This window comes from Trachurus trachurus (genome assembly GCF_905171665.1).
Source record: "Trachurus trachurus genome assembly, chromosome: 19".
In the NCBI taxonomy this organism is placed as follows: Eukaryota; Metazoa; Chordata; class Actinopteri; order Carangiformes; family Carangidae; genus Trachurus; species Trachurus trachurus.
In genome coordinates, this window is record NC_139913.1 from 21,261,018 (window position 1) to 21,287,954 (window position 26,937).

The 26,937-nt window shown below is 41.8% G+C and overlaps 8 protein-coding genes across 10 annotated transcripts; 5 read left to right on the plus strand and 3 right to left on the minus strand.

Moving 5' to 3' along the window:
* Window positions 1–337: 337 nt before the first annotated feature.
* On the minus strand, window positions 338–3,254 carry tsr3 (TSR3 ribosome maturation factor). The gene is made up of 6 exons (XM_083993710.1): window positions 2,841–3,254; window positions 2,232–2,442; window positions 1,809–2,002; window positions 1,528–1,695; window positions 942–996; window positions 338–592 (listed from the first exon to the last, which is right to left on the minus strand). Exons 1-6 carry the CDS (start codon window positions 2,959–2,961, stop codon window positions 445–447), a joined length of 897 nt encoding a protein of 298 aa, XP_083849836.1. The 5' UTR covers window positions 2,962–3,254; the 3' UTR covers window positions 338–444.
* Window positions 3,255–3,302: 48 nt separating this feature from the next.
* gnptg (N-acetylglucosamine-1-phosphate transferase subunit gamma) lies at window positions 3,303–6,140 on the plus strand. Of its 2 annotated transcripts, none has more exons than XM_083993705.1 (11): window positions 3,303–3,450; window positions 3,582–3,636; window positions 3,722–3,789; window positions 3,869–3,923; window positions 4,100–4,183; window positions 4,295–4,388; window positions 4,626–4,740; window positions 4,830–4,912; window positions 5,011–5,139; window positions 5,262–5,343; window positions 5,454–6,140. In XM_083993705.1, the coding sequence occupies exons 1-11, from the start codon at window positions 3,384–3,386 to the stop codon at window positions 5,537–5,539; spliced, it is 918 nt and encodes a 305-aa protein (XP_083849831.1). In that variant the 5' UTR covers window positions 3,303–3,383; the 3' UTR covers window positions 5,540–6,140. The 2 variants fall into 2 exon arrangements, with proteins under 2 accessions (XP_083849831.1, XP_083849832.1); XM_083993706.1 differs by having other exon boundaries at window positions 5,460–6,140.
* A 200-nt stretch (window positions 6,141–6,340) lies between these two features.
* On the minus strand, window positions 6,341–17,603 carry chlsn (cholesin). 2 transcript variants are annotated; one of them, XM_083994510.1, is made up of 6 exons: window positions 17,547–17,603; window positions 17,086–17,220; window positions 16,908–17,009; window positions 9,432–9,643; window positions 8,019–8,100; window positions 6,341–7,125 (listed from the first exon to the last, which is right to left on the minus strand). In XM_083994510.1, the coding sequence occupies exons 2-6, from the start codon at window positions 17,200–17,202 to the stop codon at window positions 6,946–6,948; spliced, it is 693 nt and encodes a 230-aa protein (XP_083850636.1). In that variant the 5' UTR covers window positions 17,203–17,220; window positions 17,547–17,603; the 3' UTR covers window positions 6,341–6,945. The 2 variants fall into 2 exon arrangements, with proteins under 2 accessions (XP_083850636.1, XP_083850637.1); XM_083994511.1 differs by having other exon boundaries at window positions 17,086–17,217; window positions 17,543–17,591.
* Window positions 9,855–12,823, plus strand: LOC311002918 (uncharacterized protein). Its single transcript, XM_083994509.1, has 2 exons — window positions 9,855–10,996; window positions 11,491–12,823. The coding sequence occupies exons 1-2, from the start codon at window positions 10,994–10,996 to the stop codon at window positions 12,592–12,594; spliced, it is 1,107 nt and encodes a 368-aa protein (XP_083850635.1). The 5' UTR covers window positions 9,855–10,993; the 3' UTR covers window positions 12,595–12,823.
* Window positions 15,162–16,388, plus strand: LOC311003097 (G-protein coupled estrogen receptor 1-like; the record flags this gene model as incomplete). Its single annotated transcript, XM_083994782.1, has 1 exon — window positions 15,162–16,388. Exon 1 carries the CDS (start codon window positions 15,294–15,296, stop codon window positions 16,386–16,388), a length of 1,095 nt encoding a protein of 364 aa, XP_083850908.1. The 5' UTR covers window positions 15,162–15,293.
* Window positions 17,604–18,117: 514 nt separating the features above from the next.
* On the plus strand, window positions 18,118–20,081 carry uqcc4 (ubiquinol-cytochrome c reductase complex assembly factor 4). The gene is made up of 2 exons (XM_083993854.1): window positions 18,118–18,308; window positions 19,526–20,081. The coding sequence occupies exons 1-2, from the start codon at window positions 18,223–18,225 to the stop codon at window positions 19,869–19,871; spliced, it is 432 nt and encodes a 143-aa protein (XP_083849980.1). The 5' UTR covers window positions 18,118–18,222; the 3' UTR covers window positions 19,872–20,081.
* Window positions 20,082–20,524: 443 nt separating this feature from the next.
* Window positions 20,525–22,447, minus strand: h3f3d (H3 histone, family 3D). The gene is made up of 4 exons (XM_083994911.1): window positions 22,372–22,447; window positions 21,459–21,601; window positions 21,099–21,252; window positions 20,525–20,993 (listed from the first exon to the last, which is right to left on the minus strand). The coding sequence occupies exons 2-4, from the start codon at window positions 21,584–21,586 to the stop codon at window positions 20,865–20,867; spliced, it is 411 nt and encodes a 136-aa protein (XP_083851037.1). The 5' UTR covers window positions 21,587–21,601; window positions 22,372–22,447; the 3' UTR covers window positions 20,525–20,864.
* A 1,843-nt stretch (window positions 22,448–24,290) lies between these two features.
* On the plus strand, window positions 24,291–26,654 carry cUnh8orf33 (chromosome Un C8orf33 homolog). The gene is made up of 5 exons (XM_083993853.1): window positions 24,291–24,514; window positions 24,811–25,277; window positions 25,379–25,469; window positions 25,998–26,144; window positions 26,252–26,654. Exons 1-5 carry the CDS (start codon window positions 24,487–24,489, stop codon window positions 26,464–26,466), a joined length of 948 nt encoding a protein of 315 aa, XP_083849979.1. The 5' UTR covers window positions 24,291–24,486; the 3' UTR covers window positions 26,467–26,654.
* Window positions 26,655–26,937: the final 283 nt, after the last annotated feature.

Sequence of the window (26,937 nt, forward strand, 5' to 3'; positions counted from 1 at the left end):
GACTCGCACGGCAGCAGTTGTTGATATTCAAATACCACAGTAGACGTGGCTTCAGAAACTATGTCCGTGATGTGTTTCAGATTTTCTAATAATGCAATTCATCGACTTACGGGTGTTTTTATACACGTTTTAACCATGGATGTATTGGTTTTAACTCAAAGTCAGTGTGTAGCGGCTGCTTGAATCCAGGGAACTCAACAGGGTGTATCTAAACGTGATAACCTTATATCTCAATATACAACTTAAAATTGATGAAGGTTGAAAATATTAATTTATTAGGTCTGTATTTACATTAAAACATAAAAATTATGAATCTTTATATTTTTTGATACAAATCTCCGTAGCCCAAAATAGTTTTTATTAAAACAATAATAATGAAACAAGTTTTGCAAGTCCTTGTTTTAAAGGGATTCATGGTTGAAAAACACATTAGTGTGATGATTTTCATTCAGTCTCTTCCTCTTCATCATCATCATCATCATCTGGGACTGTTCTTGACTTGTCGTTGCTTTCCGTTTTCTCATCTTCTGTCCCCTCTTCATCATCCTCTGAGGTGTCTGTATCCTCACCAGAATCATCATCTTCAGGAGTGCTAAATACAGAGATGACAGTTTTATGGACTTGAATTCAATTAGTAACCACATCCCTAACACGAGACAAACAGATGTGTTTTTCAGAATATCTGGTACTTTCCCAATCAAAGCTTACTGTTTATTTTATTTTAGCTGACAACAGGTTACACTTTCTTTTGCAAATGTCAAAGTTGCATAAAATGACATGAAAACAAACCACATTTCCAGAATAAAATGAAAAGAACAGCACAAATTATCCATCCATCAACATATGCATCACTAATACAAGATTTGCACACAAACTATGTCTGTCTGAGGGTTGGTCACTTTGACAGAAGCTATAAATCTAATGCTATAGCCTATACTTACCAATGATGTCTGTTGAGATTCCTACATTCTACACCCGAGTTAACATCAAAAGGATCTGTAAATGAGACCAATGTTTAGCTTTCATTAAAAGGAAAATCAGCCCTATAACACAGGTCATAACTCAGCAGCAGCATCCATTGCCCTTTGGAGAATTACAGTTTCATGGTTCAAATTCACAATCAAATCGACCTAAATAAAATAATACATTTTGTTTATAGAGCGCTTGAATAACCATAGCGCTACTGTGTCTAATTATTTGGGATCAGTCAAAGGAAAGGCCATTTTTTTGTGATTTTAACATCCTTAAAATAAACGACACCAGTGTTTTATATTATATTTTAGTCAATTTTCCTAGAATGCACTTACTCACAATTATGCTATGATCTTAAGGAGAGCTCTTACAATAATTAAGTTTTAATGAAAAAAAGTGAGAGAAATATTCTGGGGCAACATGAAGACGAAGAAAGACAAAAATTAAAACAAACATGGAGCCAAAAACCAAAATGACACTTAGCCACCACTTCTCTATAAAGATGTATGGTAAACAACAGATAAGATCTCAACACATTTCTCCCCCACAACTTACCAAACTCCTCCTCCTCTGGTTTGGATGTGAGAAACTCCTGCTCTACAGACAGCAGCTCTTCCTCTGACTTGCATGCAGCATATCCTTTAAGCAGAACTTTATTGAGCTCCAGGAACACCATCCCCCACTTGAATTTCTTCAATAAGAGCATTGCCAGTTCTTCAAAACCTGTAAATTCAGATAATGTGTTAGATTCCTATTGCCATAACTAATAATGGAACATAGACAATACAAAGAAAATACAGTGCATCATTCCTGAACAAGTAAAGCTAATACCTTACCTACAATACAGAATGTGGCAGCAAAAGCCTCAACACAAGATAACTTGCAAGGCTTGCCATAGTTGACCGGGTTTGCGGCTACAAGATATGGCAGTAACCGGGGATGAGTTCCAACCATCTTACTGAAAGGAGTCTCCTCCAGCTTGGCCCAGGAGCAGTCGATCACTGCTAATCCATTCTGAGCCACAATCTCTCTGTGCGTGAAGAACATTTTGTTTTAAATCACAGTCATATAAAAACTCAGACAACATCATGAGAGATGTGTTATTTCGTTATGGAATTCATATGCATATTTTTTGGCCTGGCTGTGGATCCTACAATTCATACTCATGTGTTAATATAACAATTAATAATAACTAAATGTATATATTATTCTTTACATGTAAGATGTTATCTACTAATACGGAAGAAGACTTAACACACCTGTCTGCTGGAGTCACATACTTTGTGCCCATTGGACTCAGTATGAGTCCATGAAATCTCTGATTGAGGCGCAGGTTGCGTACGAATCCTTTGCGGACCAACTTTCTGCCAGTGCAACGTTTGGGATCACAGTGACCCAACTCCCACATGGCAAGTGGACAAGGTAGTTTCACCTGGGGGGCTTCTGCTCCTTCTTCTACATGAAGACTTGCTGGGAAAAAAAAGCAGTGACAAGAGGACAAAGAGCACAGTATACTGTTAATATCAACAGTGTCACTCAAATACAGGGTGATTATACTATCAGGGTTTTCATTTCTCAGACTTTACCCTCATCTACTCTGATCCTCAACCAATCAGTGGTGTGCCATCACATTTCACATCAGCATATTGTGCCATAAGTGCCATGAACAAACAATATTCTTCTTTCAAACTTAAAATTTATCATCACAATACAAATCCAAAACCCCTCTCTTTAATATTTCTGTAAATGTTTTGAAGGGGTGTACTGTACTGTTACACTTTTTGTAAAATCTGTGTCTTTTATCAATCACAAGACAAACACAAAGCAGCTGTAACACTGTTGGATGGTAAAAATCAATGCGTGGTCACCTTCAAAAGCAGTGTGCATCTCTTCTGTAAAGGCCTCTAAAGTCTTCCCCTTCATTTTGTGCCGTTTGTCTTTGCCCTTGTTGTCAGAGCGAACAAACTTGCCCTGTTTCTTTCGTCCCATGTTGTTGCACCAGGTGGGAAAAAACTCGTTTGTCTGTGAGATACAGGAAGCGTTAAAACCAAACTACCTAGCTGGTGTTTACATGCTTTGGCATTAGCGAGCTAGCTGCACCGATAGCATCTATCAAAAAACGAATCACAACAAGTAATCGTTCCCGTTGCGTAATAGTATATTATAGATACTACTACGATACAATCAGTATTGCCTTTTTTAATCCTCTACTATTTTTGATAACAGATAAATTACAGTTTAGTTGCATTCGCCACTGCGTAGTGTGGAAACCACGTCGTAAGAGAAACCAACTGCGCATGCGCGAGTCTTATTTTGATCACATGACCTGTCACCTGACAAACGACCAACAAGATAGGGAAGTAGTGCTAGAAAACACCACGGTAGCACGTTTTAGTCTTTAAAAACAAGTCATGAACACTTTATGTGTCGGGATTTCCAGTGTATTAAAGCTGTGGATGGTCGTCGTGTCTCTTTTCAGTAAGTTTCTCTGCAATGTATTTCGTTTTATCACCACAACACCAAACCAGATGTTTCCACACGGTGCTGTGTTGTTCTGTGCTGCTCCGTGTCCATTGATCTGACGCTGATATCGACCTGTTTTCACACAGCAAACCATGGATTCGCCGGTAAAATGAAAATAGTCGAGGAGCCAAACACATTTGGGTATGTTCAGCAGAAACATATCTGTCATAATCAACGCTTTATTGATGTTATAGCTCCAGATTGGATTGAGTTTCTCTGTGTGCAGGTTGAACAACCCTTTTCTGGCTCAGGGAAACAGGCTACAGCCCAAAGTCACTCCATGTCCAGTATCTGGTAAAAATTTTTATCATAATTTTAAACCTTACTTTGATTCATTGGGTCTATTCATCATTATATTATGTTTTCCTCTTAGGCCCAGTGCACCTTCATCGGTTGGCAGGAAAGTGCTTCAGTCTCACAGAGTCAACGTGAGTATTTTGAATATTATATATGTGAGCTTTACATTTGTGTTCTTATCACCCCAATAAGTTTTCACAGGCTCTCTACTGTAACCTCTATTGGACACTAGTTGCTTTATTCTAACATCAAACTTGATGTCTGCAAGATTGTCTGCTTAACGCACATGTCCGCTTTCCCTTTGCAGGTATAAATATGAATTCTGTCCATTTCACAACATCACACAACATGAGCAGTCATTCAGGTGGAACGCCTACAGTGGGATACTGGGGTGAGATGCTGTTACCTTACCTACATTTATGCTTATATATTTTTTATGAACATGGATGTGTGAATGATTTGGAGTAAGCAGAGGGATTACAGTGCTGTGTGTTCCTCACAGGATCTGGCAGGAGTGGGAAATAGTAAACAACACTTTCACAGGAATGTGGATGAGAGACGGGGACACTTGTGGAACCAGAAATAGAGAAACAAAGGTTAGTGTGGTTTAAACATACAGTATAAACACATTCTAGTAGTCATTTAACAGAATCTAGGGGCTCCAGTTGGCTTCTTTTTGTATTTCTTGCCCAGCACAATACTAATGAAGTGACACCTCAGAAGATGAGTGAAGCCCAACAACTTTCGACAAGCAATATATCAACCCAAAGTCCCAATTTAATATTGACACTAACAAACGAGTTGTCTGACTCTTCTGTGTTCTGGTATTGTAGGTGATTTTTGTCTGTAGTACAAATAGCAAGCTCTCTCAAGTCTCAGAGCCCAGCACCTGTGTGTACTCGCTTACCTTTGAGACCCCGCTTGTTTGCCATCCCCATTCTCTTTTAGGTAAGACAAAAGAAACAATCTTACAGAATAAATTGACAAAGTCGGTGGTAATAGGGATTTCTGATCATTTGATCATGCTCTTTTTTAAGTGTATCCAACCCTGAGTGAGGCACTGCAAAGAGAATGGGATGAAGCTGAGCAGGCTCGCTATGAAGGTCTCGTCACTGAGCAGGTAAGGAGTAGTCTGTTGGGCTATTTAAAGTTGTTTCCCCCTTTATTCCAGTTTAAGTAATCTATATAATTGCCCTGTAATGTGTGTATTTGCTGCAGGGATACAACAATCTTTTGAAGGACATCTTTGAAGATGCTGGTCTCCTGAAGAGCCAAAAAGTAAAGGTCAAGCAACCAGATGTTACAGCCAATTCAGAGACACACAACTCTTTACAGAAATGTACTGAGGTATGTGCATTTATACAGAGATTTAAATTCTCTCCAAAATAATACCCAAAAGAAATGAGTATAATATTATTACCACATTATCACTGCTTAAATATATATGACAAGTTCATGTTTTTGTGCAGGATTTCCAAAAACAGAGAGAAGAGATTGAGAGACTGCGCGCTCTCCTCACTCAACACAATATTCCTTTTGATTCAAAGCCAAGTAAGTCTATTTCACTCGGCTGTCTTAAACTTATTTCAACTTTGCACCGTATGTAATTACTAAGTCTTATGTGTAATATCAATATCATCTACTATCTATGTATGTCACAGATGAAGCGAATGCGAAAGGCACAGCAGATGTGACGGTTAAGGATCAACACCTGAGGGGAGACACCGGCCTTTTTGAGCAGCTCTGAAAGTCACTTGGGAGTAAATTTTCCGGCCTTCATTTGGAAGCACCCGGCTGGATATTGACGGTCAATATGAGCGACAGAGAGACTCGTCACTACAACATTCCTGTCACTGTTGACAGCACTAAATGTTCATCTGAACAAGCGACACTGGAAAAAAACTGAAATTCTTTACATATTACAAACATCAGACTTTTGCAGACCCTTAATTAGGGCCCATGCTTCAGATTCTGTAAGCACGGAACATGAAGAATGATGGAAATGGAACGGTAAATGCACAACACTCAACAAATGACTCCTTAGAAATTGTTAAAAAAAAAGAAGACATACTCTATTTCAACCTGGATGTTTTGACACAATAAATATCCATGAGAATGTATTTACAGTCTGTTCTGGTATTTCAAGAAACAAACGCACAACAAAACTTTCTTGTTATGCCCGGTATTTGTCCATGTGCGTGTCAAACCAAAGCAAACGTGGCGCAAAAATCTTCACAGATTGTGTTATTTACATGTGTAGCTTGATACAGTGAGGGGGAAGTATTTAAATGCAAAGTGTGCTGTGTTTGGGTGTATTTTTATGAATGCAGGAAGTGAGCGTAGGTCATCACCCTTTCTCTACATACAGAGACTTTCCTTCCTGTGACAAGTCTACACCACAAATAAAGAGTCAAAACAACATGTGTCTTTGATGTGCAGGAAGTGTCTGTTACACTGCAGCTCCTATATTTACTGTAGAGAGGATCACAGCTTGGTTATATGGGATATTATGTTTGAAATTATGTTAGAATCACAGCTCATACTTGATGGGTAAGATTTAATTTTAGTACAAGGCTTACATTGATAGCAAAAAGTACAAAACTTCAAATGCACGTGTGGAACATGAACTGCTGGTCTCCTTGAGGCTTTTTTTGTTGTTTTTTTTCCACCAAAATTAAAAATGTGGTCATAGTGATTACATCGAAGGTGGGTAAGAAAAGTCCTGCTCATCAGTGTCTTCACTGATTGTGGGCCTCGACACGCACAAACATGTCTCGACTACAAACATTCCTGAGACTTTTAACTCCGGAGATCGCAGCTTTCTGTTTCATCCGTGGAGGTTTTACATCTCTCCTCATCGGTCCATACTGCCGAAAGCAGACGTTATCTTTTAAACTCATCTGGGGTGATAATAATCAACTACAGCCTGCCTGCCCCCCCCCCCAGGCCTCTAATGCCCTCTGAGTGGAACTTGTAACCATATTTTACAAAGAAATACTTGTTACTCCAGAGGTCAACTACAAAACATAACGAATAAAGCAACAGTTTTAGTCGTAAACCGAGATCAGGTCAGGTCAGTCAGCCCACTGATCAACATTAGTTCAGTCTTTTTCTGCTGAGTGCCATAACTTCCTGCAGCGGTGGTACTGCAGGTCAGGACAGGAGCTGGATGACTTCTCTGGCTCTGTGCGCCCTCTGCTGGACGGACACGTCCTCTGGTTCTTTCCCCGACTCCTCCACCAGGGCCAAGGCCTTGCTCACTGTCGTGTCCCTCGCTCCTCCTCGAAGCCCCTCCAGGTACTCCAGCAGCACCGAGAACTTCTCATCTGGAATCTGACAATAACTAGTATTAGTACTAATTAGTAATAAGTACGTAAATACATCTAAAATAAGTAGTATTATAATTCTAAGTTGAAGTAATTGTAAAAGCATCTACTATCAATGTAATGGAAGACAGTTCAAAAACATCAATGGTGAAAAAATTACACTTGATTTGATTGGCAAATAATCTTATCCATTCCTCACTTTATACCTATACCAGAATACTAACAGGGTTCCTACAGCTTAAGCCAAGTTAAATTTAAGACTTTTTAAGACTTTTTTAAAGCCACTTGAAATGAAATTTAAGACCGACTTCATAATAAACACAAATGAAGAAAAAAGAAAAAAAAGCACCACATCAATTACATAGGGTTTTACCCACTTTCCTATGTGATCTAAGGTAAAGTGACTGCTACATGAACATTGGATTGCGTCTCTTTCCAGCTGTCCTTTCAAAATAAATGCATAAAAAGTCCGGAAAAAAAAAAAGCACTGACTCGGGAGCTGGTGGCGGTGAGAAATTTAGCGGTGACGGCCGCCACTAACTTCTCTATGTCGGAATGTTACCAATTATTTTGAGATTTGAGACTAATTACAACCATAAAATACCACTTACCATGTGTTAACATTTTTAAGACTTTTGAAAGATGTATTTAAGACATTTTAATGCCAATTATAATGAATCCAATGCCTTTTAAGACTTTTTAAGGATCTGTAAGAACCCTGACTAAAAAGAAGCTGTTTCTCTTTTGCTATGAAAGTTTTTGAATGAGACAGGAGTGGGTGTAACTCACACACTTACTGTATAAGTACGACTCTGAGGTCAACGCCTCCATGCTCTAACCTCAACTAAAAACAAAAAAACAAAAAAAATAACCCTTCTTGGTCATGTGGGCAGTTTTTACCTTGTCAGAGTTGAACATGTGCTGCAGTAACCAGGTCTGTCTGGTTTTCTGGAACTTCCACTCGGTGCGCTTCTCAGCCCAGCTGCAAACAAAACAAAAACCACTGCAGCATCAGATCAGTCGACCGAAGTGTAAAACAGAAACTATACAATACGAGTAGGAGTGGGAAATGACATCATGAACTTGCGCATGTTCGAAATAAGATGCACCTTCACCAACAAGATATTTCTGAATCTTGTAACATCCGACTTCAGCTTTATAATATTTCCTGTCTTGTCCTTGCATATGCATAAACAGAATTTGTCCTCCATAATGTTGTGCAGCTCATATGAAACTGGTTAGAAAATAATTAGAAACAAATCTAAATCTAAATCTAAAAAAAAAAAAAAAAACCTGACACTTCACATTTTCCTATATGTAGTAACCAGATAGTTATTACATAGTAACCAGATAGTTATAGTGATTCGTTTAATGACTCCTGTTCCTTTATACTATGTATTGCTGATGCCCTATGATGTGAGCACTAAGAACTGATTATATTATGAGCACTATAAGCACATGTGTCTTTGGTATTTTACCTCATTGTTGCTCTTTTTAAAGGTTGCCCTTTACAATCAGGCAGAGGGACTGGCAATGAAAACTAGCTTTGTTTTTAGCTAACTCGGGTGCATTTACATTTGTTTTTTTACAATGTTTTATTAATGTACATTGTCCCATGTCAAATAAATTAAACTGAAACTGAAACATTTCCCACAATGCAACTTGAATCTCATTAGAGTTGGGCTACCTGGTGGGTTAACCCTAACCCTAACCCACAAGCATCTTCCCAACACCAGTATGCAGTGCTGACTTTCTGTTAGAAATATGTCGTGTCAAACTGAGATAACCCTGATGACCACATCTGGGTGTTTTCCACAGATGTTTGAAAGCTTCCTCCAGAGCAACAGGAGATATCACGCTGACATATCACTAAACCGATCCTGTTTCAAACTGGTTGGTTTTTTTGTTTTGTTTTTAAGATATAAGACACTTTGAATCTAGAGCTACAACAATAACCATCTTTGTGACAGATGCTTTCAACAAAAAAGATTCACAAAAGTTACTGTGAGGACTGTGTTACATTACAGTCTTCATGTATTCTCTGTCCCCGTGTTACAAGGTCAGTTACCATATTTAGCGGGAGCAGCGGAGGACAACAGCCTTGATGATGGTCAGTTTGTGAACCTGGCCATCATCATCATCATGTGTTGGATGCACATCAAGGCCTGAACGGCTAAAAAAAGTTCAAGTAAATATTGCACATGTGCAGTGTTTTTCAGCCATCTTCCCCTTGCTTCCTGCTTGAATGGGTTCAGATATGGAGTTGGATCGATGCTTTCTTACGCAAGAGGTGGCTACGTAAGCGGCTCTTACCAGGTGAGGTAATCTAAGGCCTGCTGAGGGGCCGTGGGTCCGGTGGGTTCTGTTTTGGGTACGGTCTCTCCCTCCGCTTGAAGCCTCTTCTTCTCCTCCTTCTTCAGGATCTTCTTCATCTTCCTCTCCAGGACCCGCCTCTCTTCTGGACTCAGGTCCTCCTCTCCGTCTGGGACGGGTGCCGCCTCGGGGTGACTGGGTGGCTCTGAAATCTGTCACAGCGGATCAAAACAAAGGTCCACTGGGAGTTATCTACATTAACAGGCCTTCCTTTTTATACTGTTTATTCTTATCAGTGTTTTGTTTTTTTTAAACCATTAACAAACACCCATAAATAACCAACACAGACTCAGATAAGAAAACCTGAAACAATTATTTCACTTTTTGTGTATGTTAACAGCCACTTCCTGACTATTTTCTTACACCTCCATGTGACTTCCACTGTGTTGAAAATAAATGTGACATTTTGTTACACTGCAGTGTAAAAGACAAGTGCACTTTATGGGTTTGGATCACTTCCTGTCGTGCTGTAGCTCAAAGGGCCGTTTCCTGTATCTAAAGCCAAAGCCCCCCACCCCCACCCCCACCCCCTTCTCTCTGCTGGTCTCTCCAGATCCTCCCATCTCCAGAACTGTAGAGTCCAGATCTACAACAACAAACCTCCCTCTGTCCAACACCTGCTGCTAAACTCTCTTATAATCAATAGAACTGTTATTCGCTTTGTCAGTAGGAGAAATTCAGTTACCTTTAACATTATTATTGCTGTTATCAAAATAAATATTACTTCTATTTCATCATTGTGCTATTATCTAGACCTGCTCGATTTGAAAAGTGCACTGAGATCACGTCTGTTGTGAATAGAAAGAAAGATCAACCTGCAGCATATCAGGTCAGCATCTGAGACAAATACTCTGTGGTAAACTTCACCGTACTGCACAACATCCCTTCAGTGCTTGCCCCGTTTAAAAATAACCACCTGCGTTGCTGCCTACATTCTGAATCGAAACACAAGAAGCATTTCAGTGTCAAGACAGAAAAACTGGGCTGAAAGACGACCACAGAGAGAAACAAACTGCCATAATTTCTCTTTGCAAAAGAATAAAATTGTGTATCCACCTTCCTGTTTGTCTGTAGAATAATAAGGACTTCAAGCTTAAAAACAAATTTTGCTCCAAAGGGGAGTAAAAGAGACAAATTAAAGTTATTAAATTAAAGGTGTTTCACTGCTGGAGCCAGTAGCTACTGCATTTAACTCTCAGGGGAAGTTAAACAAGGGACGCAGTATGCTCTCTGATTTAACGGACTCAGTCAGCAGCACGGTGATGAAAAAAAAAAGAAAAAAAAGAGGGAGGGGAGGAAAAGATTTCTGATCACATGGCCACAAAGTCACTGTGAAAGTATGCTGGCGCGGTATTGCTCGCAGAAATCTAACAGCCCTTCGCAAGCGAGCGCTCGTGCCGATGCACCGAGCATCATTTTCAGATCTTTGAGCAGATACACGGCGTCTGGGGCCGGTGAGTACAAACAACAAGGAGACGGGGCGGTGACGACAGCAAAAAAAAATGGTAAGTGGAAACATGTGTGTTTTTACTGAGCAAGTTCCTCAAAGAGCAGCAGACAAAGACTGGCCAACAGGGACATGCAGAAGGGCAATATATGAAGAAGGCGCACTACTGAGCCACTGTAAACTCTACTTAGCACTATACATGTATTATTTTTGAGATCTGTGAAGTTTAAAATTTCATTGAACTTTGAGGTTATTTAGAAAGGAAACATCCTATGTTGTAAGTAAGTTCCTGAGGAGGATGATTCATAGGCTGAGTAACAGTAAACACTGTTCAATCGGGTTGAAAACAGCCTGCCAGTGAGTTCAACTACCTGTAAACATTGTTATTTCCACTTGTTTCCAAGCAACTGATTTAGAGAAATGAGCAGGTCAAATGGTTTTTTTCTGTTCATCCCCTGATGGGAGGAAATGCTTGACAAACAGGAGGGGTGATGCTGCTGCAGAGGACACGATTTCATCAGTGGGCGTTTTCTCTTTCTGTCTCCTCTACAGGCTAATCAAAGCGTAGACTTGTTCACCACTGCCTGGCCTACGTTTCCCAACGCTTCTACCATCACTGAGGACGACATGGACACCACCTCCACTCCCTCCTCCACCTCCACATCCACCTTCATCTCCACCTCCACCTCTGCTTTTTCTGTGTTGGACCAAATAGCAGCCAGCGACATCGTCTCCAGAGCGAACTACGTCTACAGTTTCTTTGCAGGTCTGGGCCTGGTGGCCGGCTGCTTCCTGCTCTACAGCTTCATCCAGACCTACCGGGCCCACCGGCGGCTGGCCTGGCTCCACTGTCTGCTCTGGGTCTTCTGTGGCATCCAGCTGCTGCTGCTGCTCCTCTCGCTCCACGCCGTGGCCTACAGGCCCCACTGCCTGAAGACCACGGGCCTGGGCTGCGCCGCGCTCTCCTTCTTCATCAACACGGCCTCTCTGTGCGGCCTGTTCGTCTTAGTGCTCATGGCTTATGTGCTGACCCTTGATCCGCCATCCCATGCCCTGCTGAGGAAGCCTGCGGTCTGCGCGCCTCTGGTGATCGGGGCGTCGGTCCTGATCTCCCTGCTGCTGGCCGGGATCCGTGGACCCAGCGAGGGTCTTCAGAAGATAACAGACTGCTTCATGGACCCGGTCAAATACGGTGTTTCGTACGCAGCGGCTAAGTTGTGTCTGGCTTTTCTGATTCCCTACATGCTCCAGTTAGGACTTCTGATATGCGGCTGCGTCCGGCAGTGGAGATCTAAAGGACGCTTCCTCTCCGGCTCGGAGGAGGGTCCCATGTTCCTGACCGTCACCGTGGTCATGTTCGCGTGCCTGCTGTTCTACAACGTGGTGCTGGTGAGGGCAGCGCAGCTAAGCAGGGAGGTGGAGCTGAGCAGCTATGAGCGGGCGTTTCTGAGCGTGGCCGAGTTCGTGCTGTTCTCCGGCAGCAGCGCCAGCCTGCTGCTGGTGCTGCTCATGCACCGGCCGTGTCGGGAGAGTCTCCAGGGAGCGTTCAGGCAGCTGAGGGACTGCTGTCGGAGCCCGGGGCACACGCAGCCCAACAGAAACATCATCGCCCCGCACATAGAGATCACTGACACCCTGCAGGACATAGAGTCATAGAGGACAACACGTCTCCAGGGTGAGGACAGAACTCTACTGATGCATCACCTGGAGGATTTCTGGGATCTGGTGTGTTTGACATTTTCTTAACCCTCCTGTTGTCCTTCTGGGTCAAATTGACCCAATCTGTTCCCTTACACCATCCTTCCTTCCCTCCTTTTTCCCTTCCTTCTTTCCCTTTGTCCTTCTTTTTCCTTCCTCTTTTGATCCAATTGACCTGATCTGTTCCCTCCCTGTCTTTCCTTCCTTTTCCCCTCCTTTCCTTCCTTCCTTCCTTCCTTCCTTCCTTCCTTTTCTTCCTTCTTTCCACAATCCCTTTTCCCTCGCTTCCTTCCTTCCCTTTGTCCTTCCTTCCTTTTTGACCCAATCTGTTCCCTCCCTCCATCTATCTTTCCTTCCTTCTTTCCTCCCATCTTTCCCTTTGTCCTTCCTTCCTTCTTTCCCTTCATCCTTCCTATGCCTTCCTTCCTTCCTTCCTTCCTTCCTTCCTTCCTTCCTTCTTTCCCTTTGTCCTTCCTGCCTTCCTTCCTTTCTTTCATCCTTCCTTCCTTGACCCAGGAGGACAACAGGAGTGTTAAGCTAAATTTTACCATGCATGTTTTTTTTTCTCAATTGCCTGTAAAAAAATTTTTATATATAAATAAATATACATAAATGCATTTTCCTTTTTACTGTCTCCAGTGGGTGGAAGCCTGTAAAGCTTTTTTTTTCTCAAATTTCAACATATTGTTTTGTACATTTGTATTTTACTAAAAAATAAATGCCATGCTAAACATCTACAAAATGTCAATTATTACTAAGGCTATAATAAAAGCCTCCGCATGCGTCAACATGATTTGTACAAAAGCCCATTTTTGTCAAAATGGGAAAATCTCTGTAGTTGCCAGAACACCACATAGGAAACTTGCAGTCTTGGAAAATAAAAGTCAGATGCCGAGTTTTGGCCAAGGGTGTCAATACTCTTGTAATTCAAAAAGAAAAAAAAATCTGTTAAAGAGCTAATGAAAAGACAAGCGGGACTCTGTGAACTGTCCGAGTCTTTTCAAGGAACTGATGGGCACCAGTTCTGGGAATGATCGACCTGCATGGAACATATGTTGCATCGGTGCCAGTGAGGAGTGGCACAAAACCAGTAGGAAAATTAATACAGGAGCAACGTTGCATAAGTTGACATTATGTGAAAGGTCAGACCTGATTCACACTGTTACTTGCAGAAGCAACAAAAATCAAACATCTAGAACTACTACTACACATATCACGGCTCTCTCTTTGTATGAAGGATCTTCTGAACCTCTCAGTCCTGCAGCAGAGCCATCAGGCTTGAATGAATTTCCCTTTGGGGATTAATTAAGTAATTCTTATTTTATCTTAAAAAATTAAATACAATGCCTCACAACATAAACACATGACAATACCCTCCGTCTCAAACAGGTGCTACTGTACATAAACCGGCTTTTGTTTGTCTTTTAAAGAGCCTGAGGCTAGAGAGGAGATGACGGTGTAAAACTGTGCCTCGCTGTCCTTCATCTTGTTTTGTGTAAATATTCCACTCGTCTGTCTTTCCTAAAAATCCCCTGACTCCCCTATTTATATATTTTCACATTACACCATCACAGGCGTGTTCACGCTTCATGACGAGTGCTGACCAAGTTGGCTGCCCCAGTTTGACATAATTATTCATGCACTGAAACACATCCATGTAAAAAAAAAAAAAAAAAAAAAACACGTATAGAGAATACTTATAGCATTGTGGATACTGAATAAGGAACTGAGGAACTAAGTGCAGCTGTTATGAAATGTGTTACTTTCATGTTGAGTTATGAAGATACAACTTGTGTGTGAGTGCCTGCATTGTGTGTTTGTGTTTTGTTTTGGGTTTTTTTTTTTTTTTTTGCTGTAAGCGGTGGGTGGCACCAGAGCAGAGCACATCTCTGGATTTACTTTGACATCAGCTTTCATGGTCATCACCAAAGGACAGACAGGCTGCATGTGGTGCAAGGAAACCATGGTGAGTTGAGGCTTTTTGTGTTCAAAGTGTGTATTAGAAATGAGTTTATGGTGACAAGACTGGTTGTGCCTAAAGCCACTGTTAATGTCAAGGTGTTTTAAAGTAAATGTAGTATAACAGCTAGAGCAATTACAGCTTGTATAGCAAAGAGAAGGTCCCGACTAAACAGGAACGCTGCAAAAGGTCATCACCCTTAGATGACCATGACATACTAGAATTACAATTTTATATCATCCTAATGAATTATAATGCAATACAGAGCTCATAACTGCTGCATTTAACTTCAGAGGATTCTTCAAAGCTGCTGCAAACTGTGGTTTTAAGACAATTATAAGCTTTATAGGTTTGTATCTGATATGTCTGAATGTCATGCTACTGTCAGTCACATTTTGTAAGCATTGTTATAATCAAATTGTATTTACTGCATTGTACTTCCAGAGTGATTGTCAGGTGATATATGCTTGGTGTTGTTCAATGTAATTTTAACTTTCTTTGATGGTGTGCAGAAGTTCTGTCCACTGTCAAGACAATCTGTTGACTGCACTTCTTTTTGTCCAGATCAATGAGTGTGCATCAACTTCACTGAACGTCAAAGAAGACCAAAGAGCAGATGGCACCACGGACTAAAGAGACGCAACAAATCCTCAGAAAACCAATAACTATGGAAAGTTAATGGTTGGCGAACAGGGAAATGACAATGTATAAGAGCTACAGAGTCATCACTGAGCAGAATCTCACTCTGAACCTGAGCGCCACGCAGGCCGTGGTGTCAGACGTTCTGCAGACGGAGGATCACCAGCGGTACCTGGTCAGCCTCGTCCTCTCCACCCTCTACATCGTATTCCTCTTCCCCGTCGGCTTCATCGGGAACATCCTCATCTTGGTGGTCAACCTGGAGCACAGGGGCCCCCCGACGGCCCCAGACCTCTACTTCGTGAACCTGGCCGTGGCCGACCTCGTCCTCGTGGCCGACTCTCTGATCGAGGTGTTCAACCTGAAGCGGGGCTATTACGACAAGGCCGGCATCTGCACCTTCATGAACCTGTTCCAGCAGGTCAACATGTACAGCAGCGTCTTCTTCTTGACGTGGATGAGCTTCGATCGCTTCGTCGCGCTGACCGGGGTCGTGTACCGCCGCATGCCCAGCGCGCGCCTCAGCTGCTGCCTCATCTGGGCGTCGTCGTCCCTGCTCACCCTCCTGCCTTTCGCCGTAGCTCAGGCTCAGCACGCCGGAGAACTGGCTTTCTGCTTCGCTAACGTGACCCAGATTCAGTGGCTGGAGGTCACGCTGGGCTTCTTGCTGCCTTTCTGCGTCCTGGGCCTGTGCTACTGGAGAATAGCACGGGTGCTCCAGCTCAGCCAGAGGGAACACGGCGGTCCGTGGAGAAGGATGAGGATGAGGAGGCCACACAGGCAGAAAGCCCTGAGGATGATCTCAGCGGCCGTCTTAGTCTTCTTCCTCTGCTGGCTCCCTGAGAACGTGTTTGTGAGCGTTCACCTGCTGAGAGGCGACACAAGCGGCGGCAGCACCACGCTGTGGCAGGACTACCCACTGACGGGACACGCCGTCAGGCTGGCGGCTTTCTCCAACAGCTGCCTGAACCCGCTCATCTACAGCTTCCTCGGGAAAACCTTCCAGGATAAAGTGAAGCTCTTTCTCCGGCAGAAGAGCAGATGGGCCAAGCTGCACAAGTCAGCCTCAGGACAATCCGTCTACGTACCGGCTGTAAACACATGCGCCCGTGCAGTAGGCTATGTGACAGACAGTGCCAGTCAACACATATAAGCTGTCACATCCTCCCACAAACTGTTATGCTCCCTGCGAATGAAAACCAGCTGCGTATGGTCGGTCGCACAGATTAACAGACATTCTGTGTTGTAAAGTGTAGAGACACTCACTATTAATGGACAATGTGAAAATAAGGACTGTTGTGGAAACTTGTGCAGAATCAGTTAACAAAGCTTTATGTACATTGGATACTTAAGATCAGTTGTTTTTTTTTGTCATGTAAATCAATATGAAAATAAAAAGCTCTATATACTGAACAAACTTTCACTGCTTTAATTTTTTTTTCAGTCCCCTGACACTCTGTTTTAAAATATAAAATGCTATGGTAGTAAATATTACCAGCATCTGTGAAGGTTAAGGTTTGGGGGACAGATTGGTGTTCCCCTATTATTGGGGGGGACATGTCCCCCCCAATAATAGAATGCGTGGTTACGCCCATGGGTTTTACCATGTCACTAATCACAGTTCAGCAGACAACTCACTTAAACCAGCAAATAAGTCACTTAATGTTTTTACCTCAGTTTCCTCTGTCAGTTGTTTCTTTTTGCGTTTCTTGTCCTTTTTCTGTTTTTTCTCATCTGCTGTGACTGTCTCCTCAGGAATCTGTACTGGAGCCTCCTGGGAGAAATTAACAAATTTAGTATTTTGTGACAAATTTCATCTAAAACAGGCACTAAGGACATTTGCTGCTCACCTCCACTTCCATCTTCTTTCTTTTCTTTTTTACTTTTAAGTCCATCGTGTCTTCGGCATCTAACTTTTTCTTCTTCAGAGGATTTGATCCTGATTTCAAAGATTTGTCTTTGGCCATGAGAAGACGTTACTGCTCCTAAACAAAAACACATCTGCAAGTTAGGGACATGTACACACTCACACTGCATGTAGTGATAGATGGACAGACGAACAGCCTTAGAGACTGGGGACACAAACTTCTGCACATTTTACTCGGTGTGATAACCAATTAATTACAGAAATACTAAATGCGTTTAGTGGCTACAACTGTTTAATTCAAGGTTTTACTTGTGACGCTGTCGTTAGCGGCAACAATAAAATCTGAACACAGTCAATTTCGATGACAAGACGTAAACAGCCGTTTTAACCAAACATCACTTTCTTCACACGGTTCTTTTATAAATCTAATTAAATGAAACTTACCTGGACTACAGCAGAAACGTGCAGCACTCAGATAAGCACAGAAGACGCATGGGAACTCAACCAGGAAGTGAAGTTGCCCACGTGGAATGTGATTGGACGGAGAGCTCCCTCTCTGTCCTGTGATTGGTCTGGATTTTGTGTGATTCAAAGACAGTCGGTTATGACGCTACTGAAGTCACGGCATTACCTTCTTATTGCAGTACGTTCATACTTCATAGTCACCAAAGAGTAAAAATGTAATAAACAACTAGGGAATGAAATGAAAAACATATAATGTAAAGACTCGTGGCATTGAAAACAACAGTCAAGATAATAATCTCAACCCATGGTGCATTTGCGGACCTAGAAAAACAGTTTGAACACCTCCATCTCCATTATAATCCTTTTGTTTGTCCGGAGTAAAAGCTATGGAAAATAATTTTGTCACAAGATGCGCTGTTGTGTTTTTTATGGATAATAATCTTAAAACGAAAAATGTCAATGGGTGTATTTGATACTTCCATCCATGCGTCGGTGGAGGAACGGGTAAACCGGTGTTCAATAGCTACACCGGAAGGAATTCAGGGTTGCACAACGGCGTGTGTTACATGACCTAACCAAAGAGCGTTTGGTAAGAAATACCATTCAGTTTCATTGACCTGACGATTGTGAGGAGTAAGATGATCAGTTGTCCGAGATGTCTTCGACAGCAGGACGAGTTCTCACCGGTCTGACGCGACTATCCGCCGCTCGAGGGATTTTAATTCACAACTCAGTCGTGAGGTGAGTGTTTAATCTGAGGCGGGCTGATAAAAAGCATGTTGACTATGTAATGGTGGCTATGGCTCAATGACAGTGTGGTTTTACAGTCACATAAGTCGTAATTATAGATACATCTAATTTCAGGTACAAATCAACATCTCATTCCAGCACTGTGAGACGTTTAGTGCACGGGGACCTGTTTCTGTTTCTGGATCAGGAGATAGTTCAACCTAAGATCACATCATGTAACACCACCTGCATCTCCCAACAAAATAACTGTACAACATTAACAGATGAAGTCATCCGGTGACACACATTGCATTACGTCACTCCACATTGTGACTAATCTTTCATCTGTATTTTATAGCATGTTTGCTTTATATTACTGTCAGTGGCGCGTGTGCAGGACTTGTCCTTAGATGACATCACCTGACTTCCCTTTCTACATCCTCCTACAGGAGGGGAGACGCATACAAGTTTTCAGGACCTGGCAAAACTAAATTGTATTTCCCCCTAATGTAAATACATTAGAGTAGAGACTCTTTTTTACACATAGCCTACAGTTAAACATGTATCCATAATTAAAGGTTAGAATTCAGCCACGTAAAATATTCCATAATAAACAAAGGTCATAAAGGCATTTAGATATGCAGAAAATGTATTTCTGTTATATATTATTACATTACTGTTTTAATAGTATAGGGGCGTTTACTGTTTTCAAATATATGCTCTATTACTGTGTAATTTAGTGTTTTTTTTTTTTAGATATATATATATATATATATATATATATATATATATATATATATATATATATATATATATATATATATATATATATATATATATATATATATATATCATTTTGTCAACTTATGCATAAGCATGGTACTTCACATGTACCTTGTTACAGGGCCGTTGCTAGGAATTCTGGGGCCCCTGAAAGAATACTAAAGTGGGCCCCTGACTTTTCCACTTTTTTTCTTAGACTACGTATGTATTATCATTTTTTATTAAGCCTACTTTGTTTTGATGCTAATGCAGCATCACTATTAGTAGCAGGGTCTTATGCAGAATAATTCAGTCATACAAAGATTAGACTACTGGGGTTTTTTGTGGGCCCTACTGGGCACTGGGCCCCTAGAATTATCATCACCTTTCTTCCCTATACAACGGCCCTGCCTTGTTACTTTGCATCACATCAAGTCAGTGTTAACTGGTGTTTCTCTGCTCCTCAGCATCAGACTGAACAGTGTGAGGTCCGTAGCTCTGAGCCCTCACCGAGCCGGCAGCTCCAGGAAGTCCACAGAGGAGGAGGAAGTGAACAGCGAGCCCATCAAGTTCTCCACCAGTAAAGCCAGCCACAGGACATGGAAGGTCGACCGCTCCATGGGGAGTAATTTTGAGCGTCCCTGGTGGAAAGTCCTCCCCATCAGCCTGGTGGCCACCGGCTTCCTCCTGTGGTGTGTCCTGAGAGACGAGACGGACATTGACTCACAGCTGGAGAAACAGCTGTATGAGCATTTACCTGGCCTGCTCTCAGACGAAGAGCAGGAACAAGTAGAAGAAAACAAACCGAGTTAACAAATATTGGACTTGAGATGTAAATATTTCAGATTGTATTTATTGCAAGATCATGTGTCTGTGGCACCAACTCATTGTTCCGACATTGAAGGTATAGTGAAGCCGTCCTGTACCTTGGAAACTTTTTGTGCTTTTTTTTTTCTCAGTGAAAATGAAATAGATTTGTTAGACTGCATTGCCTTGCCACGTTTAATTGAGGACAAACATGAATTAAAATATACCTCAGTTCAAACAAGATGGTTAGTCTGCCTGTTTTATAAGACTATGAACTCTGTAGTGAAAAAGTAACATCTAAAACCCTCTTTCACACCATTACCCTGGTTGACAAATGTGCAGGTGTGTATAATGTACTACTGAACCAACTGCCAACTTTTTACCACTTCCTAAAGGTCAATATACACAGTATTTACATCTAACTGAAGACGTCAAACAAAGCTGTTGTGTGACCTCATTACACATTAGTTGGTCAACAAGGGCATTTGAAAGACAAGCAGCATTGCAGCGTGTGTATTCATTCCAAAAAACTTCACAGGATGGAAATAATATATTACTTAACTTTAAGACATCCCACCACCTCTGCTTGTTTCAATTCAAACAGGTTTCAGGATGCACTTTACCAATACTAAACACAAAGACAAGATAAAACATTTCAGTTTTTTGAGGTAGCGGAAAGTTTATTTACAGCACAAGAAATCCTATGACATGCAAACACAGGATTAAAGATCCAGATTCTAAAATTGCAAACCTGAGAAAGGCAGTGGAATATTTAGCTTTTCAGCATTTACAGATATGCAGCTCTACTCTACAATAAAACAGGACAATTGAAAGAAAAGTTCAGGAGTGAAATGAAAGTTGACGTACAAAAACATGCCTGAAACTACAAATGACAAATTAAGTGGTACACATGCTGGTAATAGTTCAAGATTTACAAAACAAACCCCAGTCAGTCCCTTCCACCCCCCAATCCCCGCTAAAAAGATAAAATCGGTTCATTTATGCACGCTCTCCTCTAATTCGCCTGGCCAGCTGAATATCCTTGGGCATGATGGTGACCCTCTTGGCGTGGATGGCGCACAGGTTGGTGTCCTCAAACAGTCCAACCAAGTATGCCTCACTGGCTTCCTGTGAAGGTTAAAAAGAGAAAAGGTTAACGATCCATCCCCCACAGATCAGAAGTGAGAACAGCTTGTTAAAAACAAGGGGAGAGAAACACAAGTGCAATCTCACCTGGAGAGCTCCAATAGCTGCACTCTGGAAACGGAGATCTGTCTTGAAATCCTGAGCGATTTCCCTGACAAGACGCTGGAAGGGCAGCTTCCTGATGAGCAGCTCAGTGGACTTCTGATACCGACGAATCTCACGCAGAGCAACGGTACCAGGCCTGAGAACAAATAGAAACGCTGCCTTTAACTATGCATCAATGGCACAATTCTTTTTAATGTGTACTGCATTGTACGGTAATTGCACCACATTTAAAAAGTCACAACACATTTTGCTGCATGTGGAGAATATGGACTGGCAGAGTTAACAGCAAATCCAACTTTTACAGCTTGCAGCAATGCCAACAGCAACTTGATGAACATGTACCTGTATCTGTGGGGCTTCTTCACTCCACCGGTGGAGGGCGCACTTTTCCTGGCAGCTTTGGTGGCCAGCTGCTTCCTGGGCGCCTTTCCTCCAGTGGATTTACGAGCGGTCTGCTTGGTACGAGCCATACTTCACCTGTGGGTCTAATACCAAACAAAAGATGAGGTCAACAACAACCACACATTTCATGTACATATTTCATCAGTCACACACTGCGCATCGCAGCAGTCTGAGTCACCGCCTCGGGGGAAAGTACCTTCGCCCGTAGGTAGTTTCTCGGTGACACCGGAGTCCCCGCCTCCCTTCGAGGATCTAAATATTTTCGGTTCAATTTAAACTATTTCTACTGATAGAAACACAGCTCGGTAACAATGGGGCAGTGACCCCCTGATAATTTGAGCGGGACGTTCCTCCAAGGGACATAACGTATTGTTTTAGCCACGCAGAAAGTGTTTTTATTCAAAAACGGCTGTAAAGCTCCGCCACCATTAAGCTATGGAAGTCACACACGTTTCTTTGCTGTTGTTAGCGAGCAAATTTAACGCTAGCACAGACGGTTGCAAAATGGCGCCAGCTACCATCCACATAGCCAAACATTAATTTAAAAACACAGTTACTAACGGAGGCTATTCACCATATAACTACTCAAGTACAGGGAATTTGGTTTTTATCTTTTAGTTTTGATATAATCGAGTTTGTCGATTTATAAAGTTTGGTTTTGAATTTTAAACGGAGCTAACAGCTAGCCTTTGGCTAAGGCGCGCACCGTTGTTGTCAACTGACGGTTAACGCCAGACCAACTGTTTTAAACGTTTTTCGGTGACCTAGAAAACCGAGCAAACAATCTGCTAAGTCACAATTAACGCCGAAAGATAACAAAATACATTATTACTACCAAATCCTTTCATCTTACCGTGTGTGTTTATTTTCCGGTAATTCGGCGTGTTTCCTTCGAGCGTAGGACGACGATACTAACTTGGGGGTTGAGCAGGAGGCGGTATTTATAGCCTGAGAGGAGCTGGGCATCAAGCCCCGCCCCGGAAGTTACATGATTGGTCCAGACGGAAATCCTCGGCAGAATGTGATTGGTGGAGGAATAAACGAGGATCACCCACTGTTTTTGAAGGAGGACGAAAGAAGAAGTGGCCACTTTTGTATAACTATCTACACGTTTATTGATACATTTTGATACAGCTGAAACTGCTTTTTCTTGCACAGTGTTCCTATACCTTTCTGGTTCTTAACTCGTATAACTAATGTGATCTCTTGATATACCCTTTCTTTTCATTAAATGAAAAGGGGAAATTAATAACACTGCCCTGTTAGACAACAGATAGGTTGAAAAGGCAGCAAGCTTTGGTTAATGGTAGGTGACCGACAAGGGACAATAGTTTAAAATCACTGTTTGTATGCAGTACTGACATGCTCAAAACATATTGGCTATAGGCTAATCCCCTCAACACCAAACCAAACCAAACAAACAACAAAACTCATTACAGAAGTGTTTTAACAAAAGTAAGGAGGTCAAGTTTCTTTTATTTGGAGTTAGATGTAAGAACATCAAACCCAGCTCCATAATAAATCTACTTGAATATGTCATTTATGCAATATATATGCATATATGCAACCAAATTTGCAATTCAATTTCAGCACCATACTTCTCCAGATAAAACCTTGATGGTGTCCCCAATCAAATTGCTTTACTAGCTCAACATCTGTTTAGATAAGACCTTGTGCAGTCTTGGGACGTGGTCAGCGATCGGACAACAGACAAAGGGCACAAACAATCTGATCCTTTGTGTCTGTGTTGAAAGAGAGTGGTTCAGCAGGAAGCTGATACACAGATCACACAGACAGGCCGGTGACAAAACCAGTTTGTTTCTTTGTCATTGAAATTACCCTCTACTCTAAAATCAGCTTTATTAGCATACAGTAATTGCAGTCTTTTACTGGTGCAAATGTGTTTAATTGTGTGCTGTTGAAGGAAAGGCCAGATTTAAACATATGAAACAAAACATGTCTCCAATAAATGTCAAATCTCCACAAGTTGATTTTTACAATATAAAATACCTATAAAGTATAACCACAATTCAGATTCTATGTTTTAACGCTGTGTTGAGAGTGTGAAAGTCTCTTACCCTATAGAGACAGGATGCTGAGTTGGAGCTGAAGGACTCCCTGGGCTGGACTGCACAAACACAGGCCCAAAGCAGATGGTCAAGTTCCTGCGGGATGATAATGCAGATGCTAATGTCAAGTAATTGTCCTCATTCATCGTAATACTTCTGCAAACACTCCATGAAGGCGTTGTCTTTCTTTTAGCCGCAGGGGGCCGGAGTCTGGTTCTATCCTCATGGATGCTGCTGCTTTTGGACAAAGTCATGTTTGATCATGTGTGTTGGAAACTGTCTACTACAAGCTTCTGTACTTATTCTTGTTACAAATGTTGAGCTATAGCATTCCTGCCATTAAGTGTGTGTGTGTGTGTGTGTGTGTGTGTGTGTGTGTGTGTGTGTGTGTGTGTGTGTGTGTGTGTGTGTGTGTGGCTGTAAACCATGTTCATACTTTTTTTTTTTACAGCTATAACTTCTCCAGTATGTCCCCTTTCTACTTTTTCATCAATGAATAACAGCAGGTCAGTCAGCGTAATAATAATAATAATAATTTTTGATAAACCACAATTAATCACAGTTGAATATACATATATCTTCAGATCAATCAGATTAATAAGTCATATCTGCTAAACAATAACCAAGCAAAAAAAAACAAAAACAATAACCAAGCGGAACGACACGCATTACGGAAATGTTACTAGACGGACCTATTTTTCCGACGCACCAGTGGTAAGTTGACGGGAGGCAGATGAAGAAAAAAAAAACATTTTCTTGTCCAAAGCAGCACAATTTAAGGGCGAGAAAGATATAGCGGGATTTAAAAAACGCCGTATCTTTTCACAGAGCATGAGTTTACTCCTGAGGCGTTGAGGTAAATAGTGGAAAAAGGAAACTACAGCACTGGAGGAGTCAGCATGGCCGAGCAAAGGCTGCTGTTCATAGGTACATTATAATATAATGGCACGTCTTCTATGCACCTGCATGCACGCGTGTGGTCTACTGTAGGTCATTAATGACATCAGAACCTGGATTTAAATAATTTGACTAGAATACTCCTCAATTTAATTTAATTGTAAGGAACAGGACTCATGAGCAGCTTCACTGTTTTCCTTAATGTTATCTTTTTGTTCAACATTTGTTTGCATCTGTTAGAATTAAAGTGTAAGGATGGTGAGTGAATGCAAGTCAAAGTCAGTGTAATACCCTTGTAAGTAGTGTTTGTGGGTTTGTCCACTCAGATATTGAGCCAAAGTCACACAGCTCTGTATCTGCTGGAGGAACGGCTGAGAAACCCCTCTGGACCCGCACTGACAACTCCTTCAGATTCGACTTTCTTCCTGGCTGCTCTCCAGCACCCGAGGAGAAAACGTCTCCATCAGACAGGACTGAGCCAACACAGAGCCAGGTATCCTTCTCTGGAAAGAGATCTGCTTTTGCCTTTAATTTCCAAATCCCTGAGGATACAGCCGTAGAGGACATGGACACAGCAGAGACCCCGGACACGTCCACGTCCTGTCTGGGAGGCCAACAGAGCGTCCGAGAGGAGAAGCCATCGTCACAGCAGGAGGTGAACTCTCCACCTGAACTGTCAGCACAATCCAAAACAAAGAAAAAGAAGAAGTCTGGAAAGAAAAAGGCTCCAGAGAGCGCTGAGGCCCAACAGACGTCTGCTGAGGGGAGCAGTGGAGGTGAAAACACACAGCTGGTCAGTGGGAAATACTTTCCTCCAAAGTAATCATAATGGTTTCTGAATTATTTATTTATTTGATGATGATGTGACGATCTGATTGTGACTGTGTATCTCAGAGTTCAGAAGAGCAGCTGAACAGAGAGCTGGACTGGTGCATCGAGCAACTGGAGCTGGGACTGAAATGCCAGAAGGGCACACCGAAACAGAGTGAGTGTGATGTTAACCTCACATAGCATGGCACTTTTAGGACAGATAATATGTTAAAGGGATAGTAGCATTTTTTTTTAAAAAGTGGGGTTGTATGATCTACAAATAGCCCCTAAGTACTTTAATTGCAGTAGAAGACTCTCTGCACTCCTCCCGTTAGCAACGCCAGCCCATAGCCCTGCCCAGAGATTTACAACATACAATGTTGTGAACAGACCCAAAGAAACGGCCTATTTTCGCAGCCTAAAAGAGGTTTTACCTGAAAAAAAATACACAGTTCCATTGTTCGCTATAATATAATTTTTTCCAGCCCTTCAAAGTTCAGGAAAAACGCAGTTTCTTCTTCTTTCTACTGCAATTAAAGTACTTAGGGGCTATTTGTAGATCATACAACCCCACTTAAAAAAAAATGCTACTATCCCTTTAATACTAGTTGTGAATGGGATTCAGGTCTAAATCAGGGCTGTGTAATTAAGATACTGAATTGAATTTGAGTTGTGACACCTAATGATTGTGTTCCCCTGGTAGAGGAGGAGGCGTCTCGTGCCCTGAAGACGCTGCGTAGCTCCAAAGCTCCCCTGGTCAAGAAGCGACAGGTGATGAGAGCCATGACGGGAGAGTACAGGAAGAAAATGGAAGAAGAGAAGAATAAGCAGTTCAAACTAATACAGAGTGGTGAGTTTTCATTTGAACAATAAAAATTGAACTGTGTAAAAAAAAAGATCTACCTTTGAACTGTGTTGCATTGCTTTGAAATTGATGGGTTTCTCTGATGTTGACAGAAATTTCATCAGCTCAGGTCAACGTTGTGTCAGATTCCCCAAAGAAGCCTGTTTTCCACAGGAGGGCTAAAGAGAAAACCCAGACCTCAGCCGCAGAGGGGAACCAGCATCAGGCTGAAGCCCAGGGTACAGACCTGACACCACAGACTCAGGAGGAGACCCCGGCTTTTGTCCTCACGCCTTCAAAGGAAGAGTTTCGCTTCAATTTTCTTTGATTTTGTTCCTGTTAAACCTGAAGACAAACTTTCCCCCCGAGGTTATGTTGAACTGCGAGTGGACAGTCGGGTCTGGACAGTCTTTGTGACGAAAAGAAAAGAAAACAAGGAGCTGCGCTGGAGATAAAAGGAGAAAATCTATTACAGTGCCAATACTCAAAAGCATGAACCGATCACCGCTTGTACCATATGTCTGAATAAATCATTTAGTTATTTTTGAGTGCATCATTTTTATTTGCTATGAATGAATAAGAATACAATAAACAAGATAAGTAAGGCATGGTAGTAACTGTTACTCTGGGGTCAGATCAATCTATGGGGTTGTTACAGATTACACTTTTTAGTAACTGCTGAATGTATCATGGACATAACATGTAGATTTGCAAGTTAGGGGAAATACACATAGGCTACATGTTTTGTGATTAGGGAAACTTTATTTAGGCTATATCATTGCCTGACATCAGTGAACCC